We start from the raw sequence: 22,789 nt of genomic DNA, 5'->3' as shown, positions 1-22,789 counted from the left end.
CTAACCAGGCGGCGGCACATTGTAACCATTATGTTTCCTTTGCATTTTAAATCGCTCATTCCAATTTTAAGCGCTACACACGGCTTTATATAACATATTTTGGTTTTCATTTTAACGGCTGTATCATAGAACCGTTTATTGTAAATAGTTTTGCGCCATAGATAATTATCACAGAAGTTTGTTTGTTTAAATAAAGAATTGTTTTATTTTAGTATTCTTCAGGGTCAGTGCTAGAATGGAAAAAATGAACCTAGGATGCCCTTGCGTGGGTAAACAAGCTTAAACTGTCTAGTGGTGTTCCAAAAATAGTTTTCTTTCTTCTAATTCTTTTTTAAACCTCTTAAAATTTGATTAAAATTCACATTTATCCCCGCCTTAAATCGAGGTTCCACTGGACCTGTTTTGTTGGTCTGCCTGTGCCAGCGTGACAGATGTGACAGGTGACATCACGATCACAATAACAAGCTCGCCTGCTGATCACACTGGGAGTAGATCGTACATTTGTCTTTCCTCCTTTCTTTCTCCTCTTTTCAGATCCAAGAAATTCTTAGTGATCGAGATGGCGGAAGGTAAAAAGCAAGGTAAGTCAGTTTCTGTTGAAGTAAAAATTTCAACTTCAACGGTTTTATCGTCTGATAAATGATTGATGTTTTTTAAACACAGACTCGCTCGCGATCGACTGGCCTTTGTCTGAGAACAAAACAAGTACATTTCCGCGCCTTGGCTTTTCACAGTTTTAGGGTGTTGAAACCAGTAGTTTTTAGAGATCTTCCGTCAGTTTATTTCATTTATTTTTAAACCTTTGCAATCGGCTTGCACCAAAGTTACAAAGGTTATAAACGTTGTCGACAGAAACTTATAAACTTTCAATAAATTTATGCATGGTCCTTTGTTAGTTTCAGTCTTTAAGATGTAAATTTGTAATACCTGCTACTGAGATTGACACAAATGTTTTGAGCGAAGATTCATGAAAGTTCAATGAATCTAACTGATAGAGTAAAACATACAGCGTTATAAAACAACATCCAGCGATGCTTAAAGCCAAAAGGCGACAGGACTCGATCGCTGTCTGAGCACAATGCGTGATGTCGTGCACGCGCTACCAAATGCCCATGTTTTATAGTTAAACTGATCTAAAATTGCCTATAAATGAAACTAAAACTCAAGACTGCAAGTTTAAACTGGTAGTTAAAAGTTAATTTCCACATCAAATGGCTCATCTTGGAGTTTAAACGGAAATTTTAAATCAACAAGAACATTGACAATGAGTAACGCCATCTCTGGCCATTGCTGGTCACGCTAGCAGCGTGACCCTCCTGACTGAGAGCAAAAAAGTGAGAAAAATGACTGAAAGAAAAGAAATCTGTTCTTTCGTTTAGTTTTCGGGCGCTCATTTTGTTTGTGAGGTCTAACAAAGAAATTTTTAAAGAAATTTCGAGCACCTGTGTAGCGCATATAAACAGTGATTTTTAATGCTGATTTTAATGGTGAACAATGCGCCAGAGAGAAGAAATATGCTCCACACGTTTCGGGGTTACATCCCCTTCTTCAGTAAAAAGAATTGAAATGCCAGCAAGAAGTAGGTCCTGCAGTTCTTAAGTTCTTAATTTTCTTCTAAAGTTTTTTTTTTTAATCTCTTTACTCTATCAGAAAAGCTCTACAAAGAACCCGCTGTCCGTGTACCAAGCCTTTGCCGTCTATCTGGAATTGCAAAAGGTCTGGGACTAGACATTGAAGCGGATGAGCTTACAGCTTATCGAGGTGGGAATTAGTGTTATTGTAAACAGGGCCAGGCTGTTCCAAAGTTTATTAACCCTAAGACACGAACACGGAATTAAAAGTTGATCGAGGTTTCAAACTCCGGCTCTAGAGCAGTTTTCAATTGAGTGTAGTAAAACCAAACCAAAGTAGGGGGGGGGGGGGGGAATTTCTCTGGCCAATCAAAAAAGAGACAGACCGACCAGTCAGCCAATCAAAATGAGAGGGAAAAGCGCCCTGGGAACGAGGTTGTTAAGTCGAGGTACCTTAGGTTCCGGAGATTTCTCTTCCGCGGTCCCCGGTTTCGACTGTGAGTGATACAAGGCAATACAATGCAATTTTATTGTCCATATGTGGGACGAGGTCTCCCTCAATGTCCGAGCCAGAGGCTCATGTATAAATCGTAGGACTTGCATTGACTGCATAACTAGCTGGTACTTTTCTCCCAACGTGACTGCAGAGGCTTATTTTCAGTACAAAACCAAGTTTGAATTGAACAGAGGCTATTTCCAGCACTTTGGCTGATACCTACCAAAGGCTGTACGAGTTACCAGACCCCAAGCTGCCAGTGAAATATCCTCGGACTCCAGGTTACAGACCAGCACAGGACGACAACCCTTACAATGCCTGGTGAGTAAAGCCTGGGCCAAACGAGGATGATAGTTGACTCTCATGGAAGTTTTCGTCAACTCTCATCAACTATCATCAACTAAGGCCTAACGAGAACGAGAGTCCGTCAAACTCTCATCGACTCTCGTAAAAATGTGAGCACGTTCAAAGTCGATGAGAGCGGATGAGAGTCGATGAGAGTGCATGAGAGTTCCATGCCAAACGAGAAACTCTCATCAACTCTCATCCTCGTTTAGCCCGGGCTTAAGAGATAAAAAACAAATCAAACAGATTGAAGTAAACCCTGAATATTTAGAGTCGTTGGTTTATCTTACCGAAACTAAGGCCGATCGCTCTGTGAGTAACAAAGGTCAATAAAAGATAAAAACTCCAAATACTATCCCGTCCAGTTATGCGAAGGTTTCAACCCATTTTTAGAGAATGATTCTAAAATTTGGGCTACCATGCAGCACGTAGATCATTTAATTTTTTGGAGAATTATTTGTTATAACGTCCATTTAATTCTCAACAGTTTGAGTAGAAACATACTGTGACATATAAAACATAACTTCTTTAGAGCAGTTTTCAATTGAGTGTCGTAAAACCAAAACCAAAGTAATTACTCTGGCCAATCACAAAGGACACAGACAATCGAGTGAACCAATCAAAACTCGAAGCAAATACATGTAGTTGGCACGAAGCGAGGGAAAACGTGCGCGAGCGAGTCACAATTGGTTTTGGTTTTACTCCTGATTGGCCGAGAAAGTGGCGCGAAATTTTTAAACCAATTACTTAGCGTAGTGAACGCAAAACCAAAGCAAACGCAAATTACTTTCGACACTCAAGTGAAAACCGTTCTATCAGGTACTGGCGCTGTGACATCAAGGGAGCATCAAATGGCAAACTCTATGGCAAGACGGTGGCCGTAAAGGATAATACATGTGTGGCGGGTGTACCCATGATGAACGGTTCCCTCACTCTACAAGGCTTTGTCCCGGATGTCGATGCTACTGTGGTGTCCCGGATACTGGACGCAGGTGGCAACATAGTTGGTAAAAGTGTCGTTGAGGATTTATGTTGCAGTGGAGGAAGCTTTACTGCCCACACTGGTCCTGTGGTGAATCCACACAATAACAAAAGAATGGCTGGAGGGTCTTCTTCAGGATCTGCTGCTCTGGTAAGGAAATAGAACGATTTGCAAAGCGAAGAGCACCATATGTTCTAAATAGATTGATAGCGCCCATGGATTGCCCAGGGCCCGGTTGTTCAAAGGATAAATACGCTCTCCAAGGAACAAAACAAACTACAAACAAAACAAACGTAGCCCGCGAAAGCAGACGTATTTCCGGCTGTCGCAGTAATTATCGTAATCAAGCACGGTATGCGCGCCACTACACCAGTCTCCCTTTCCGCGCTTATTAATTGACTGATGATTGACGTGAAAGAATCAGATGATATGTTAAACTTAATAGAGCATAACTGAACAGATATTTATCAGTCAGCCGCTATTAAAAAACAAAAAAGCGATTTATCTCAATAGAATTCGACCTATGACCTTTTGCATACTGATGGACGCTGTACTACTGAGCTTTAGGAGCCTCGTTAGAGCAGGTTTATATAAAAAGAATCAAATGTGACAAAAAAAACATACCGCGCACTTTTACGTTTGGTTATAAAGGGTATATACACTTAGAAGATATAAATGAATGAGTGTCCAGCAATAGCAATGGAATATATGTGGTAAATGCGAGTGCGGCCATACTACTGAAAAACCTTAAAAACAATTTCAGGCTTTGAGCGGGAATCGAACCCACGACCTTTGCGTTACCGGTGCAATGCTCTACCACCTAGCATTAAAGCCACATGAGAGCGGTCGGTTGGGTGCCCTTTATGTGGACATGATACTCGGCCCAAGTATAAGTGAAATAAATGAATGAGTGTCCAGTAGTAGCAATGGAATATACATGTGGTAAATGCGAGTGCGGCCATACTACTAAAAAACTTAATAACTTCTTTTTGTTGGGTGTGAAGGTGGCCGGAGGAAAGGTTGACATGGCAACAGGTGGAGACCAAGGAGGCTCCATAAGGATTCCTTCCGCCGCGTGTGGCATTGTGGGTTTAAAACCCACATACGGGTTAGTGCCATATACGGGTATTGCGTCAATAGAGTACACTTTGGATCATGCGGGACCTATGGCCAGGACCGTTTACGACACTGCTCTTATGTTGGAGGTAAGAAGTCCATGTAATAACTAAACTATCTTTTAGCTTGAAATTGTCATACTGACATACGTCTTTATGATCAGAAGCCGACTCACATTAAGCTTGCTTTAACACCGTTTATGTAACAAAATTAAATCTCGTATGTATTTTTTAAAGTAACGATTTAATTTTAAAATGATTGTTTTCAATACGTGGATGATATCTATATGGAGGAGAGTGTTTTACTGGGAACTAAACCACTCGTAGATTCCATACGCCACTCCATCCGGGACCCGAGTGGCGTATTTTCCGTATGACACTCTTGCGAGTGACATATCGCTCATTGACGTCACGATTCGCGCCATTTCTATTTTGCTGAATGAAATTGGTTTCGTGTCGTTTGTTGTTAGCATCAACACGAAGGTTTAAAGCTGATTTCCAGTCCGTACTGCGCAGACTCGGGGTTTGTTTTCGTTTTTGTTTTGAATTCGTTGAAACGTTACACTTCGGTGACAGCATACATGAAGAGTTTTAGTCCGCCATTACAGTTCGTTCACTTCAAGAATTTCCGATGAGCTGAAACGTCGGTTTGAAATAGCGTCAAGGTTCCTCTACTCGTTATTATTTGTTCTGCAAGGATATCTGACGTTAATAATGAAGAAAAAGGTAAGTTTGTCGCGGAATTTTTAGTTTTGCTTGTAAACATTCCTTCGTGTTGGGCTCTGATAAACATTGCAGCCGAGATTGCGCAGTACGGACTGGAATTCATCTTTAATTTGTTTAACTAAACAACGAAAAAGAATGAGTTTTCCAAAAAAGTTAAGAATGAGTACACGATAATGAAAACCTTGACAATTTCAAGGTTTTTAGAGAGAATTCTTCACAAGGGATTTCACCGCGCGTACCATTGCAAGTTGTCGTAGAGAAGAAAACAAAAGCAGTTGAACACTATCGATCGATCGGCTATCAAAACTTTGCCGCATCGGTTTCAAGTCAAAGTCAGTAATGTTTTCAGTTCTTACGTGTTATTTAGTTGACAAGTATTTTGTTTGATCGGAATTCAGTTTTTAGTGTTTCTATATCCTGGGCACGGGTGCTTTGTATTTTCTATGAAGACGAACGCTGATTTGTTAAACAGGCTCGATTATTCGAAAACAATGAAATAAAAATCGGCAACGTCAACTACATCCGGTCTCCATATAATAAAAAGAACATTACACGTTGGCTCAGATAAATTTATTTCTGTGGCAAAAACGATATCCCACTCGTTCGCTACGCTCACTCGTGAGATATCGTTTCTGCCACTCGAAATAAAATTCATATCTTCTCGCCACCTGTAATATCCTCTATATATAAGTATATATAAGGCCCGAGGGGAGGGTGGGGATACTTCCTGTAGTGGACTATACGGAGAAGCTCCGCCGGAAACGAATACCTATTTCAGGTATTTAAAAGGGCAGAAATGTTACGAGTTGGAGCATAGAAAAGGATAAGGGAAACTGTCATTTAGGTATTTGAAAGGGCCCTTAGAAATATCTCGAGTAGACCATGTGGACCAACTTAATTCATGGGTTGTCAATCGAAAAGTTATCAGAAGAAGTGAAGTGTCTGTTCTGTAGGTATGTGAAAGGGATATCATTTCCTATCGAAGGAATTCTAAAGAGTTACCTTTTCTGTCGAAAATGGTATATGAAAGGCTTAGGGTGGAGGGGTGGAGCCTTTCCGTACAAAAAAAAAAGAATTTGAGTACCTCTCCCCGCTGGGATCTAAGGCCTACTCAGTGAACTATTAAATTTTTTTACCATCGCCTTTTTTCTCATGTAAAGTGGGTTAGTAAACAAACAAACAAACAAACAAACGAACAAACAAGCAAACGATCGAAGACAGCACAAAACCTGATAAATAATGCGTGGAAATGATGTGGAACGTTCCAAATAACTGAAATTTTATAACGATACCTTTTCAGTTCTAATGGTATTTAAATAAATACTTATTTGTAGGCTATGTCTGGATATGAAGACGGACTGGACCCAAGGCAACCACGTGATCTTAAAATTCCAGAGTACACTGCACTGGTATGTTGTCGTTTTTTAACATTTTTTTTCTTTTTATTTGTTTTGGTTTGCCATTTTCTTTGTCGTTAGTTTTCAACATGCGTTGTTCATCGACGATTGGCCTTTACTTAATCGCTACATTTATACTTACCTTTTATATATACCAGCTCACAGGAAAGATAGATGGCTTGAAGATAGGAATCTTAAAGGAAGGGTTTGGCTTGAAAAATTCAGAAGCGGATGTTGACAAGATGGTCAGGGAAGCCGCTGGATTGCTTGGTACTAAATGCGGCGCAGTTGTGGAGGAAGTGTCGATCCCAATGCACTCTGACGGTAAATGACCATTGTCTCTCTCCTGTGTATTAGTTTTCATCAACTGAGTTTTCTTTTTATTGCTTAGAAGATTCAGAAGGCTTAAAAGGGTCGTTAGAAAGGTTTTATGGGGACTGCCATGTTACCGGCCATGCCATGTTCCCCACACAGTGGAACATACAGCGGTCAAACGGCAAGCGCGTGCGCAGTTCCTGTGCAATTCACGCTAAAATTCTCCATACAAAGTCTTTAATGTTCCGAAAACTTTCGCTTTAAAGTCAAAAGTTAACGCCGTCCCTGGAAAGTTAAGGATTATACGCCGCTTATGGATGGGAAATGTGTCGCTTGTCTAAATTTAAAAATGTCCCGTGTCGCTGTTTTATCGCTCTTCGTGTCGCTGTCGGTAGTTGAATTGAAGGAAAATTGCTTGTCCTTGTCGGAATTTAAGGTTTTTCATAAGGGTTGTCGTTTGTCGCGATTTTATTTTATGTGCTGTCGCTACTTTTTGGGCCACGTCGCTTGTCGGAATTTACCCTGGCAGGGCCTCATTTCTGTAACATTTTCTTACAAACCTTTGCACACTTTCGAGTCAAATTCTTAAAAAGGTTCAAGGCGGCAAAAAACCGGACGTGACGCCAATTTTTGCGTTTGACCGCTGTGAAGGGATACCCTGGCTTAGTTCCTCGTGATCATTAAGTTTACAGTGCGACTACTTGAACCGGGCTGGTTTGAACAAAATAAACCAATTTAAAACATTTGTATAGAACAAATGATTGAGTCCTTTTTCGTAAAGAAACCAATGATGATGTTAAATAACAAAAACAATAATTCTACCACAAAATTTGATAACCAAAAAAGCTGTCTGATGGATGCGGACCTTTTTGGGAAACATCTTAAAAAAACCTATCCATTAAATAAATGGATAGGTTTTATAGAAACGGGTTCTGTTAGGCCTTAAAAAAACGAGTTCTCAAGCTAAATTCTTCGAGAACAAAGTTATAGTTTGCCGTCAAGGATGAGATCTGTAAATTGTATACAGTCAAAAGTATGCAAATTCAAGTTAAACGGAACTTCATTTACTTTACTTAGAATCAATTTTTTTTGCAGAAATATTGTCTGGATACTTCAGATCAACGTCACTGGTGTGTTAACAACAACAACAACAATAACTTTATTTTCGTGTCAAAAATGCAGTAGCTGAGTGAAAAAGTCTCCTCTACTAATCGTGGACACCTAACTAAGACCTGGACATTTATACATTTAAAAACCTAATTTCAATTATTAGCTAAGCTAAACTTTGTACAAATATAGTAAAATTCTGTTTCTTAAACTATATTAAAATAATCAACTACTAAAAAGATCTATATTCATTGTCCTCAAATAGCATTTTGGGACCATTCATTATTTATGCCAGGGGGTGGGCTGGCAAGATTCATTATAGACAAAATCAAAACATGTTGACCCCCTTCCAAACAAAAGAAAAACATAATGCCCCCCCCCCCCCAAAAAAAAAAAAAAAACAACAACCAAACATGATCTGAACACATAAATACCGTAATACACACGATCATAATTAAAAAGAGGTGTTAATAAGAAAACAGATAGCCCACCTCTTTGTCTGCAACATTTGAAGGTGACCCCTCCCCTCAGAACATCCTGGATTTTTCGTGCCCCCCCCTCCCCCCTCAATTCTTGCCAGCCCATCCCCTGGCATAAAAAGATGAATGTTCCCTTTGTTTGGTCATTTGTGTCATATTGTTAAGTTTAGTTTTTTTTTTTACGTTCCATGGCAGGTACGAAAATCTTTGGTGTCATCTTGCAGCTTGGAGCTGGTAAGCTGCTGTTGTCACGGTTACCGTAAAGCCCTTAAGGAAAAAAATAAGGAATGTGCCAAAAATGCACAGGAGGACCAAGGCAGTATAAATATGTTTGGCAACCATCCTTTTCAAGTGGACACTCAGTCTAATTCTACCGAAAAGCCGAGAATCTGATAGGTTCTCCCATTGTTGTCTATTCGCCGATGGAACACAACCGCGTCCGCGTTGCTCTTAAAGAAAAAAAATTGCTTTGTGATGTTGTTAAATGATGCCGAACATGCAGAGTAAAACAGGGTATTTTTATTAATTGTATTATTTAGTTAATACCGGACGTTTTGCTATTTTCCCCTAGCTTGCTGCTTGCTCGATCGTCAATCCGCCATTTTGGCTCCCCCATGATGAATCCGCCATCTTAAAAGTGTCACGTCTTTGTGCGTCTATCCGCCAACTTGAATGCCGTGATAAGAGACATTTGGGAGTAAGGCAAATTCAAGAAATCGGTGTGACGTGTGAAATTTCTAGTCATTTTTAAAAGTTGTTTCTTTGCTCCCTGTTAGGTCGTGAGACCTCTGCAGAGATGTACTACGACACCACTTTACAAGAGGCGTCCTCCCGAGGCCTCAAATGCCACTCAAACGATCTGTCAAAAAGTTGCAAGTTCGTTGTGCTGCTAGCAAAGTATTTACAAGAAGATTACAACAACATTTTCTACGGAAAGGCGCAGAACCTGGGGCGAGAGCTTTGTAAGGCGTACGACGAGGCACTCCAAAAATATGACGTGTTGATTCTACCGACCATTCCCAAGAAGGCACCAGTCTTCCCGCAGGAAAATCCTCCTTTGAAAGGTCTGGTTTGATTTGTTGCTTAACTGTTGTATCCTCAGTCGTCTCCATAGCCCTTCTCGCGTCTCTTACGCGGCGAAGTCTTGGCACGAGAAGCGAAGGACTCTGGGGAAAGAGAATTTTTGAATTAATTCAATTTTTAGATTGGCTGTTTGAAACTATTAGAATTCTTGGACGGAAGTCAAAAACGCAATGACTCTCTCATACATTCTTTTGAAACATCACGACTGCACGCATAGAGACCGGAAGTCCTACAATCTAGGACTGGGAATCCTGTGTCCCCAGAGGCCTTTGTTTCTCGTACCGAGGCCTCGCTGGCTAAGAGAAATAAAAAGAAAATGGTTATGGGGGCGAGAATACTGTTATATAAGACTAATCGCCCCCCCCCCCCCCCCCCGTAACAGAGCTGGTGTAACGTTGAATGTTCGGCCAGGTCAATAGAGAATTCAACCGGGTGTCAATCAAAAATGAACGTAAAAATGGCATCGACATTTCCCTTTTTAATTTTTTTGTGTTCACAGTCTGACATTTTTTCGCTAGTGGTACACTCAATCAGGGGGATTGATTGATTGATTGATTGATTGATTGATTGGGGATTGTTTCTTGACTGACAAGTGCAAGACGAGGTCTTAATTTTACCAGGGAGGATAAAAATTCACCATGTCGGGTTCTATACGATGTCTGTTACAGAGGGACGCGTGATGAGTTGGAACCCTATTTATAGCAGTATGACGTCATATTGTGGTAAAAGAGCTTGCACGGTATTCCATTTTGGTGTAATTTTGTGAACATGCTCGCCATATTAATTTTAGGGTGAGAGATGGCAATAGGAAGGAAGAGAAGAGACGGGATTATGTAGGAAGTCCTTTACTAAGTATGACGTCACATTGCTGGTAATGAAACGTGTTCGGCTTCCATTGTCCATTTCAGGGTGAGAGATAGTGAGGAGAGGGGAGAGAAAAGACAATACTTTAAATACGTAACTCGAATACAAAATACACATTTAAAATTCCTGTACGACGGCCGATTTTCAATAGAAGATTATTTAAATTCTCTTGCTGCTGTCAACGGTGTCGCTACATATAAACCAGTGAATTACCCCGTGCCATCTAAACCAGTTAAAATTGTTTATTTTGTAGAGTATCTGGAAAGGGCGTTTGAAAGTGTCGTTAACTGCTCACCTACAAACGTCACAGGCCACCCAGCCCTGTCAATCAACGCCGGCTTCAGTGATGGCTTACCAGTTGGTATGATGATTGTGGGAAGAAAGTTTGACGAGGCCACTGTTCTCAATGTCGCCTACGCTTACGAGAAGATTAGAGATGCTGCTTAAGAAAAAAAGGACAGTTTTGGAGTCAAGAGGAAGCTGCAACATTACTCGAACGTTCTTGTGACTATCTAAAAGATATTTTAAATTTAAGCTGACCGTAAGACTGACGATTATTTACATTATTTTACACTCAGTTGACATTTTAATGGTGTTCTTGCAAATAACTCAGGTAGCAGCTAATTTCAACCCAGACAAAAACAACAACAAGCAATAAAATGGGAGTATTGTTACACAGGCCAATTAGATTATATTAGATGCCAATCGGTCGAATATTAAAATAAAATCACGTTTAAAATTGAGCAGAAATTCTTTTCTGTTACAAAAAGTTGTTAGTGTATTACGGGGCAGGGTGTAGACTGTTCTAACTGTAATTGGAGATGATTCACTGCTTTAGTCACATTTAACGTTCATTTCTGACCCGTGTGATGACAAAAAGTCTACTCCGCAACCCATACCGTGAAATATCTCTCTAGGTTGTAGCCCCAGGGTTTCTGCATCTTGGTTAAACGTTTCATGGGGCTTTGTAACCGTGAGGACTTATAAAAACGGAACCTTTTAACCCCCCCCCGGAATGTACTTAGAAAAACACAACAATCGCTGATGTAAAACAATGGTTTAATGCATTTGTTCGCAATGCCACAGGCCCAATTGCAAAGTGTTCGATCTCGAACGATAATAAGGATCTACAGGCGGCACACAAAGGATAGATTGTATAGTTGAAAAAGAAGTGTCACAAAGTGAATCCACGATTACTGTGGTTTAGCGTTATGTATCCGTTTGAACTGGTTTCCATTCTGAAACCACCTTTTCGTTTGCCATCAAGTGCTGTGAGACATGCAAAACAAAAACAAAAAGAACAAACAAAAAACAAAACAAAATAAAAAGCAAACAAACATCAAACAAACAAAAAACAGAACTTTTCAATAAGTCCATCACTGTTTGTTTCAAGCGTTAAAAATCCCTTCATATTCCCCCCAATATAGACCCTTGTAAAGCACGCGATACTGAGCACATTGCTTGGGTGTCCTGTGAACAACAGATGACAAGGATAGGTCGGATGCGGCACATCATTCCCGGATGTAAATATTACCACGAGGCCCATTCACGTTGGTGAGGTGGTTCAGACCGTTGGTACCACAAGGATCATGGGTAGGCCAATTTCCGGTGCGCGTGTTAGACTCGAAGTAGTAATACTCCTTTAGCCAGGACGTGCTTTGAGATCGTATCAGATCAGGGCCCAGGGTAGAACCAGCCGGATTTCCAGCCGAGTGGAGAATTAGTTGATCAGGAACGTAGTCGTGGCACTTGGCTGCGACGTTCTTGATATTGCGGCACTGAAGACTTCCGCCCCTGAATTCCACCAAACTTCCGGTTCCTTCTTTGCAAGCGATCCAGTGGTTGATGTTAGATTTGACCATAAACTCGTGGCCGAGATTCTTCCAAAATTTGAAGTCCATTGCGTTGTAGTCTGTCTCGCTCTCTGGAGGCGTGGTTGATGGGTTGATGTTGCCAATGTGGTGGGATATTGGCCAAGTTGGGCGCGGAGTGATAGCATTTGAGCCAGATCTGAATCCCCTAGAAAAAGAAAATTATTGACAGTAGTTTTAATAATTTGAAATCTACACATTGTCAAGCAGTCAGGTGACAAGATCAAGAGTAGATAAAACTATCAGCTATAATTCTCAAGAAATTCTCAGGACCAAAATTGACAGCAATTTCTGGCAATTGATAAAGAAGAATGGATATTTTGAACAGTGCACCTGAAAGGGCTAAACCTGCCTTACGGCTGTTCCTGGTTTGCTCATAATAGCAAAGCGCGCGAGTGACGTCACGACTCAGACAAGACTCAGACAAACAAACCGAAATGGCGGACGATTTTCCTAAAACACTCTCTAAAGCAGCTGACATTCGTAAAACTCTTACATGCATAAAACGACCAGTTTCCTTCTATTTCTCTCACAACACGCTGATGTTTTCTGAGCCTCGTGGCGGTTATACTCATTTGCACTCTATTCTTCAGGACCTTGCGCGCTTCGCTATTGGCTGAACCTTGCTACAACGCCGAAACGTTGCGCAACGCTTGATCGTCACGGTTTAAAGTATAGCATGATGACCCAAATAACGCCTGCAGAGGACGGGGGGTGGCCAGCCTAACTTTAACGGACTTGCAAAAATAACGGCTTAAAGCGAACTCTATAATTGATTATTTGTAATTTTTCAAGTAAAATGAATGCTGTACCTGAAATTTGTAAATGTGTAGCTGTATACTAGTGTCCAACCTCCTCCGTCCGTTTCCTGGTCGCAGTAGGCCTGGACCGGGTTGTGGCCATCAGGTTTAATCCAGTATACACCGGAATCAGCAACTTCTCTTTTCTCTTTTATCTCTTTACAAGACATTGCTGCATACTTTTTAGTCAGACCTGCGAAAGAAACAAGTAAAATGTTAAAAGGCGGAATCTCAATTCCTGTTTCTTCTGTTGCACTTTAATCATTTCAATTTCGTTAGTACGGTATTTTCAGTCAGTAAAAAAATGCTGAGTTTTGCAGCTTTAATTGACCTTATGAGTTGTTATTATTGATCAGAAATTTCTCAACAACGCGTAGTGCTTAAACACGCGTCTGGTAGGCCCTAGACCCTTCGCTTCTGCGCGCCACTTGTCAGAGCTTTGGCTGGCTGGTCCTTAGGAATTAGGCTCATGCGCAAAGAGGGCACCGGACACTCGCTGAAAAAAATTCTTGGAAGAAAGCTTGTGTTTTTAAGTGAAAGAACAGAAGGACAGTCATACCAAAGAGCAGTTTCTTTTCATCGCACTCAGGCTTCTTTTCTGTTGCAAGATAAAAGAAAGTAAAATCAGTCAATGATGACAGACACAACACAACTGCATTGTGTCGTTCTCGTTCCCAGAACCCCCCGTCCCCCTAGACCAGCAGTCGGGAGACGCAAAGCTCTGGGAACGAGAATGTGTATGTGTATGCCTTGAACCCATGCGTGTACGACTAAAGAAAGCCATAACTTGATATGGTCAACTTTTTTGAAGTTTCATTATGGTCCTCAGCCTTGACATCAAAGTTCTGTACGATTTAAAAGTTGTGATCCCGTTTCACCGAGATTTCACCTTCTAAATGTTTTTTTTGAGAGTTCACGAGAATTTTCGCTCTTTTCTCAAGCCGTTTTCAACCCTTGTTTGTCCTAAACCCGCTAAACTGACAGTCGATGAACGTTAAAGAACATTCACGTTTTGGATCTTATTCTCATTAAGTCTGGCTCTTACTTTTGAAACAAAACATTTCACCTTTATTGCCGCAATATCTTCCTCTCTTGATGCAAGCGCGAGGAAGCTTGTAGACGAAGAAACCTGTGCATTTCTTGATCATTATTTTCTGAGTCTTTCCACAACAGGTTTTTCCGGTTGTGTAGCAAATGGTTGCCTCCTTGCTTTCCTCATGCGCCATATTATCAGGGTGCGGCTTGAGAAGGTACGCGGGAAACTTGGCTCCACAAGCAGGGGACTTCAAGCAGCCCCCTCCATTCAAGTCCCTAAAATAAGAGGTTTCAATACATTTACACAAAATAAGTATGTAAAAGTGAAGTAGAAAGTTAAAATACGAATGATAAAGTTTTAGATATTAAAAGTCGCTCTACAACGCCGGCCATTAGCTTTGGAAACTGTAGTGTGAAGTGACAGGGAGTGTTGGCTACGTATACCTCAGCATTTGACAAAATCACAACCTTCAAAAACACACACAAAAAATGTAGCAGGGACACGCTGGATCGACAGTCTAAAAAACATCACCTGCAGACCATCCTCGGAGACCCAGGGGCAGTTAGTGGGGGCGACGGGCAGCTTGTCGGGACAACGGGATTTTCGGGCGAAAGTTTACAACATAGAGCGTAACAGCCCCTGGGCACTTTGTCTTACCGAACCAGTTCCAGAAGCGTTTGAACTCCTTCCCCTTGATTGGCCACAAAAATATTTTTGTGGCCAATCAGCGAGGTTGACCAGAAGAACGACTCTTACACGAAGTTGTTTTCCTCATAGACTCGTCCGTTGTTGTTAAAGTGCTACTATGACCAAAATTTTTGTTTTTCTTTTCGTCTTTTTCTAAAGTCAATTTGTTCAATAAGTCTATATTTAACTAGCGCGCTAGAATTTAGAACGTTGCGAGCAATATAAGCCTTGAAATAGCTTGCCGAAAATCGTGGAAAACCCGTCCGCCATTACTCGGACGTCTAAAGTGAGCCAGCGACTGTACTGAAAAGCGGATTTACGCATGAGTTGGTCCGTGACGTCATATGCGCATCGTCGCTTCGAGCTTCGAGTGTTCCAAGAGAGAATATACTGAGAATTAACAGGGTTATAAAAGATATTTCTTCGACCAATTCTTCGTCTAGTTTGCCCGGTGGCGAAACCCAAGAGAGCCGCAACGAAGAGACATTGCAATTTAGCGGTATCGTTTCTTATAATGAGAATTTAAAGCCGTTTGACGTCGGTCTAAAGGGCAATGTTTGTATGCAAATACTTCAATATTTATTTCATTCGACGAAGCTGCCGTCTTCTTGTCCAATCGAAGCACCGATCGAAGAAGCCTCGAAGAACGAAGAGGAACGGCGATTCATGGAGGCTTCTTCGATCGGTGCTTCGATTGGACAAGAAGACGGCAGCTTCGTCGAATGATGAGAACGACATTGAATAGTTAGGATAAAATGTCTGCAATGTTTGAATTAATAGAGAGCTCTGCATATATATACATGTAGGTTGCTATTGCCGTTTGCGAAGGATTGAAATGATCTTTACTGTTGTTTTCATTCTTGTAATCTATCATACACGCCATGGGCATAAAATCTATCTCAGCTGTTTATTCCGAAAAAAGCTTTATAAACATGAAATAATGTAAAATTTGTACAGAAAAATTAAAGTCAACAAGATGGTGCAGGTGATCAATGGATTTAGCTCCTTGAGTTTTATACAGTTTTACCTTCCTTGACTACAATATAGCTAATAAACCTTTTTAAAACTAAGTGTTTTAATGGGTAATAACACTTCAGACATCTAGCTTCAGCCAGCATTCAGTATTCCTGTTTCTTAAAATAAGAAAACCATTTGAATGCTGTATAGAGTCCTTCACTCTATTTACTGATAATGTTAATATGAAACTGTCCCACAAGTAGCAGCAAAACTGGGTAGGAGTAGTTTTTCTTATTCATTTCACCCATTTGTTTTCCTCTTGGCCCCGTGATTTTTTGATGATAAAAATAACTGAAACAATATATGCACAACATGGGAACAAGTAAAATAATATTAAGGGTATAAAGTTTTAAGTTCATAAACGGGAACACCTGGACCTCAAACAAACACTGGGACCTTGATCAAACGTTTCCAGTTTTGAAACGGCATTTAAATGAAGCCTGCGGTGAGTCGGGGTCTGGCATCTACTCAAGAACATATTTTTTTATGGTATCATATGCAATTTGACAGTTGCTTTTTCTAGAGAATATCACTGGCGTACATTGTGCATCTGCAGTATGTGTATGTAATTGAGAGTTCAATTTTGGGACTAATCTTGTGTCAACTTAACATGACTGTAAACAAGCCAGCTCCGTGTACCACCCTAAATAAATTGCTCCCTTGATGCAAAAAGGCAAAGTCTGCATGCAAGCCTGCTTGCCCATCAGGCCAAAGCATATCTTGGTTTAAGTAGGATTAAGCAACCTGGATGAGATGGAAGTACAATTGCATCACAGGTTTAACCTCCCCACTCCCCCCACATACATGTAATGACACTGGTCTGGGCTCACACCTGAACAGCTTGATTCAGAGTCTTGCGCACTGACCATTAGGTCACCGCACCTAAATCAAAACAACTACCCCATTGCTATGCAACATTTTTATTTATGGTACAGGTTTGACTGTATTTGTTGTCGGCTTTGCAGTTCGTGTATACTCTTTAAATAAATACATATATAATGGTTGCAAGGGTCCTGTGTGACCTCAAAATTGCCCCCTTGTTACAAAAAGGCAAGGTCTGCATGCAAGTCTAGTTGCCCACCAAGCAACTAGACTTGCATGCCCTCGTCACACCATCAATTTGCCAGTTCCCATTCTACACTTGGAGAGGAGGCACCATGAGAGTAGTCTTGCCCAAGAACACAGCACAATGACACCAGTAAGAGTCCACACCTGAACCGCTTGATCCGGAGTCCGACAACTTTCACTTGGGCCCCTTTACCTCAATCAATACAACATTTTTATTTATGGTACAGATTTGACTGTACTTGTGTTAGAAATTATGATGGATCAGCAGCTCAGGGGTTCTCTGGCACATTCACATGATTTATTGTTGGCTACTACATTCTCAACTTATGAACAAAAAGAGCATGCCAAAAATAAATATATTGCAAACTTAAAATAAAGAGTAGCTAGGATTTCAACGGTGCTCTGTTGCACACAGCATAAGTGATTGGCACAGGTCATAATTATAGCTCATGGCCCCTGTTGTACTTAAATATAATAAAGATATACTGAGTAAAATCCGGATAGCATGTATGTCTCTGAGACAGGCTAACACTGTTCTATCCTGGGATTACTTCTCAAAAAATGTTTATGAATACTATAAGTGCACAATGAAGTACAGTCCCACTGTAGTGTCTTATATTGCATGGCAGAAATAAACAAGTGACCAACATTGAAGACGTGCTGGTGAGTTTATTAAGACTACAGTGTATACAGAGGACTACAATGGAAACATTTTCAGTACATAATCAGTAAAAAGATATTGCTAAGCTTTGCATCCTCTGTATGTACTTTCACATAATGTACCGCCTCATGCGAATTTATTTAAGTTTATTTGTACAATAGAGGATATAATTCAGGAACATACAGGCCGATTTGCCCAAAAATTACCTTTTTGACATGAAGTATTTACAATAAATTTAAAAATGACTATTCAAGAACACGAGAGCTTGAGCAACAGAAGTAAATTACGCCACTCACCCAATGTTTTGCTTCTAAAAAAGAGCGAATACAGTAAACTCACTGTAGATAATTCGAAGCGTTCTCTTCTATTCACTTCCCTTGGATAGTTGAAGAAGTTAACCTCACAAAGGTTGCAGGGAGAAATATCTATACAGCATTTCCAAGAGTACAAGTTTCCCTCAAAGTTATCAGACGATCTATTATTCATCTTGCGTGGTTCGGGCGAGTTAAAAATTCCGCCTCTTGAAATGTTTTCTGCCACTATGTTGTGCAAAAGTGACCTGGAGATGCCCTGAAGTATGTTTAAAAAACATTTGCGCAGTAGATACGGCTTCTACATCACTACAGATTAAAAAGAAAACCAATGTTTTTCCAGATCGGTCACTCCAGCCTTCGAAGAAGCCATTTTGTTGATGCGCATATGACGTCAGCATGCTCTCGCCCCAACTAGTTCCAGATCTCTATTTGGTCCTCGGACATTTTTGAATCTAGTAATGGCGGCAAGCCAAAGCCGAAGTTTACGCGTGAAATAAGTGGTCTTCCAATTCGAATTTGAACTTAAAATTTGGCAAGGTTACTATTTAATGTAAGTACTTTCAAAAACCGAAGAGAAAAGGGAAGGTAAAATTTTGATCATAGTACCACTTTAAGCCCGTCCATCGGATGATACTACGTGGGTCTCAGATAAAAAAGCAAAACAAAAACAAAACAACGAGGCCTGGGAATATGTTAAATGTAGCATAGCGCAAGGAAACCAAAAGTTTTTAAAGCTATACGCGAGCACTTCTTGTTTATAAGTTTTGTTTTTGTTATTTAAATATCCAACAAATTAAACAAAAACCCTTTGTTTTAACTGTCAAGCTGGCAACAAAATAACAATAGGTGACGACAGCGATATCTTCGCTAACGCGTGGCCCGTGCAGTGAAGTACCCAGACCGTGGCAAGTTCCAGAAGTCGGGCAACGACTGAGAAAAATAATAAGAATTGTTGTTAAATTGAATAACTATTAAAAAGCGCGCAACTAACAGTGTAGAACTGGCAGTCGTCTAAGGCTTATTTTTTTCTGAGACTCTCAATGTAATAGCATCCGATTGATGGGCAGAGCATCCACGACGAGTCTATGAGGAAAACAACTTCGTGTAAGAAGACATCAGAGTCTCCTGGCCGGTCCTCGTCGCTGATTGGCCACAAAAATATTTTTGTGGCCAATCAGGAGGAAGGAGTTCAAACGCTTCTGGAACTGGTTCGGTAAGACAAAGTGCCCAGGGGCTGTTACGCTTTATGTTGTAAACTTTCGCTTTCGAAAATCCCGTTGTCCCGATAAGCTGCCCGTCGCCCCCACTAACTGCCCCTGGGTCTCCGAGGATGCCTGCAGACATGAGCGGACGTGTAACATATCCCTGCTACATTCTTTGCCAAGTTTTGATTTTTTTTTCTCTGACAAATGCTGGGGTAGCTTGCATTGGAAGGCCAGGGAGCGCCTGTGAAACTACCGGTCGTAGCCTGTTCTAGGCAGAGCAGCGCGATAAACTGCGAGCGAAAAAAAAACGAGCGAAAGTTATGAGCTGTTTCCCAACCAACCGAACGCCTAGAACAAGCTATCCGAGTCGCTTTAAGGTCATTGCCCTGTATTGCATTGCGCATCCTTACTGCGCAGAATTTTACGCGTAATAAGCGCGCGCGAGCGCGCGCGCACATAAACAAAATGGCGGCTTTTTCTATGTGGCTTAGCCCGCGAGAGAAGTAAAGTGTCGCTTTCTCGTAAACGAGTCTGGTGACCTATCAATTTTTTCTCATATTTTGGGTGTAGCGATCTAATTCTTTCTGTACAATGAAAACAGATCAATTCTTGTGTTTGAAAAATAAATTATCGCTAAAAACGTGTACTTTGCTAGTACTCGTAGAGGAATTTTAAAGGAATTATATGGAATATACAAGGTCTTCCTGCTACTAAACGAATCTGGTGACCTCCCCTTTTTATTTCAAAATTTAAGTTCCCTTAACGTAATAAACTTGTAGGCGAAGTTTGGTTAAAAAATTGTGTTTAGTTCTATTTCAGGGCAATGACCTTAAACGACTACTCAGTGCTCTAACACTGCATGTCCATGCGATGTGTACCTTCATGTGATGGCACAGTTAAACGCCTGGAGGAAGAGGGGAACAGGAAGTCAGCTAGATTAGAACTCTTCCAACATTGTTACGCAATATTTTGAAACAGTTTCGAATTGTTTCTGATTTCAGTCTCACTTATTAGGCTTGCTCATCAGCCGCTGACTCGAAAAATAAGCCCGCAACCTTCCCCGAAGGCAAGTTTATCACTTTCCGAGGAGAAACGAGCACCGGACTTAAGAGAGTGGCTCAAATCGAGCCTTATATAAGCATCACTAATGAACAGAGTGCAGAATAGCCACTCTCACTCACATTGTAGCCATCTTGTCTCCCGCTTCGCCTGTGAATCGGTACCAGTCCTCTTTCCAGTTATTGCGTTTGTCAGATTTGCGTGTTAACTTGTTAAATCCTGCCGCTCGATCAGCTCCACTGAGTGTCCGGTAGTCTGAGCACGGATCGTTACCGTATCCACCTTTTGAAAAGAAAATATTTAGAACCATTTATCCTATTCGTGGTGATAACAGGTGAATATTTACCACGTCCAAAGTCTTGTTAGTTATTTTAGTGCGGATTTCCGGTGTACAGGACGCAGCAGAACCAGACTCGTACCCAGTTGTCACTTATTTAAGAAATTTGATCAGTCTGGGAGCGCCAATTTAAGTGCGCAAAGGCGCTTGGGAAGGATCTCTTTATTCTTCCTTCCTTCCCTTGATGCAGCACGAATTCACTATAAGTCGCGAATTAGAAAAGCGACTGGGTTCAAGTCTGCAGCAGAACAAAATACATTTCATGTTTCTTTACAGAAACGATATTAATTGCCTGGGCAGATGGATTGAACAAAGAAAGTTATGAAGTACCTATGTTAGTTATACAGAAAGATCGGGAGCTTCATGCAAATTTATGTGTTTAAATATCGTTTAAGGAAACTTACGTGCTTGTTCCACCTCCGAGAAACATATCGCCAGTATAAAGAATGACGCTAGAATGGTCATTTCCCCCTGAAAATAAAAAAGAACGGGTTTGAAAGAAATTGAGTAGCACTTTATTCGCACTGATTGAGTTGACTATAAGAACAAACATATAACACTGCGTTTTGTTCTCGTTTATTATGACTAGCTATAGTTGGGAAACGCAAAATTCAATCCACGAACGGCCTTCCGACAGATTTAGCTTTACGTTCTAACAGCAAAAGGCAAACGTCAGAAAGCTGCTGTGACTAATTTTTCTCATTTATTCAATAAATCCATCAGAAAAATAATAAAAAAAATAATTTGCTTATGCACACAAAATACGAAACTTCTCACCGTCGTTTAAGCTGCAAACGACAAACGACAAAAGTTGGGTTTTTTCCGTTCGCGGGAAAACAAACGTGAGGCTAAATCACGTTAACAACGACCAACACCCCACCCCCATTACCTCCCTCCCCCCGCCATAAAAAAGAACGCCAGAAATGACGTAAACAAAAGCCTATCGGAATTTTTCTGTATACACTAGTTAAATAATATTTGTTAGTTGGCAAACATTCCAAAAGAGCTATTTAGTTTGCCAATATAAAAGATGACGTAAAGAACACGCAAGGACGACTGTAGAACTCGCAAGAATTTGTCCTCGAATTATTTGCAAAAGGGTTTTCTTCTAGAGTTATTTTAAAGACTGACAAAACTGATAATTCATTATAACTTTCATGGTGAGTTATGTCAAACAATAAAAACTCATTACAAAGAATGTCGCGATTCGATCAAATGGCTATTTAACTTTTAAATGCACTCACAAATTCCTTCATCGCCAGGAAGATGAACCCGACTACAAATATTTTTTTCTTTTCGAAATTAAAAATAAAGTAACAAAATAAAATACAACTTGGCATACTGCAGCTACTTATAACTACAATATATAGAATTTGCATTCAGCAACGTGCGTAATTTAACACTTGTAGGAAGCGGGGCTTAGGATGGGTAGTAATAGGAAATATGCATTAGGATTTGATGACAAATTAGCTAAGTTCTGGTTTTATATATCAGTATAAATGTTAAGGGATGAACTGGTCTGCAGTACCATAGAACGGACTAACTTCACGACGTTAGAGCTAGTTCGTATCAATCACTTTTCTTTTGAATTTTTTCATCAATGCCCTTTCCTGACCAATACAGTTTTTATGCTTTGTGAGTGGAATTTGCTAAGACTGATGATCTGGGCGATCGCAAACTCGGCGTAATTTCAAATGGAAAGTCTGTGTGAATTTAAAAACCATTTTTGGAATATTTCGATGATTCATATTCAATGATCGATCCCTCAAAATTAAGTGATAACCTATGAACAATTGGAAAAGAGTGAAAATAGTTTCTTATGGGTAAGTCGTTGTTGTTGTAGAAATCTGCAGAGACTGACTACTTTTATTGTTAGCCTAAACTTATATAACTTTCTGCAAAGTAGGGAAGTCATCCAATGTCTTTCTCACAAAGGATCTTGGGAAACGTGTTATAAAAATTATCAGGATTATTACTCACCATGCCGTTGTTATCCGCGGTTCACCGGTTTCTAGGCTAGGATGAAAAAATTCACAAGCGTTTTCGCTTTAATTACACGACCGTTTCATTTGCATTGATGTGTGTACATTGTTTAATTACTTCGTGTGTTACCCTGTCATAAAAAATAATGCAGTTGTTTACAGAGAGTAAAGTGGCGAGGTCATCAATGACGTATACGTGACTTGAAAGGAACTTTTTCAGGGATCTCATGTTTGCTGACTGATGCACTGCTCTAGGGTAGGGCCCAAAGTGC

At 40.5% G+C, this 22,789-nt stretch overlaps 2 protein-coding genes across 3 annotated transcripts; one reads left to right on the top strand and one right to left on the bottom strand.

The window, feature by feature from the left end:
• Nucleotides 1-452: 452 nt before the first annotated feature.
• Nucleotides 453-11,044, top strand: LOC144660603 (amidase-like). 2 transcript variants are annotated; one of them, XM_078521270.1, is made up of 10 exons: nucleotides 453-581; nucleotides 1,651-1,761; nucleotides 2,259-2,388; nucleotides 3,232-3,544; nucleotides 4,399-4,599; nucleotides 6,570-6,641; nucleotides 6,788-6,956; nucleotides 8,729-8,767; nucleotides 9,310-9,597; nucleotides 10,734-11,044. In XM_078521270.1, exons 1-10 carry the CDS (start codon nucleotides 560-562, stop codon nucleotides 10,925-10,927), a joined length of 1,539 nt encoding a protein of 512 aa, XP_078377396.1. In that variant the 5' UTR covers nucleotides 453-559; the 3' UTR covers nucleotides 10,928-11,044. The 2 variants fall into 2 exon arrangements, with proteins under 2 accessions (XP_078377396.1, XP_078377395.1); XM_078521269.1 differs by having other exon boundaries at nucleotides 6,570-6,644; nucleotides 6,791-6,956.
• Nucleotides 11,045-11,522: 478 nt separating this feature from the next.
• Nucleotides 11,523-22,602, bottom strand: LOC144660625 (uncharacterized). The gene is made up of 7 exons (XM_078521301.1): nucleotides 22,516-22,602; nucleotides 20,940-21,006; nucleotides 20,321-20,480; nucleotides 14,218-14,462; nucleotides 13,711-13,749; nucleotides 13,164-13,344; nucleotides 11,523-12,499 (listed from the first exon to the last, which is right to left on the bottom strand). The coding sequence occupies exons 1-7, from the start codon at nucleotides 22,516-22,518 to the stop codon at nucleotides 11,992-11,994; spliced, it is 1,203 nt and encodes a 400-aa protein (XP_078377427.1). The 5' UTR covers nucleotides 22,519-22,602; the 3' UTR covers nucleotides 11,523-11,991.
• Nucleotides 22,603-22,789: the final 187 nt, after the last annotated feature.

The sequence above is a fragment of the Oculina patagonica genome, chromosome 7, assembly GCF_052425735.1.
Source record: "Oculina patagonica isolate OP01 chromosome 7, crgOcupat, whole genome shotgun sequence".
NCBI lineage: Eukaryota > Metazoa > Cnidaria > Anthozoa > Scleractinia > Oculinidae > Oculina > Oculina patagonica.
Note: the sequence above shows the minus strand (reverse complement) of the source record. Positions and strands in the feature narration are given on the sequence as shown.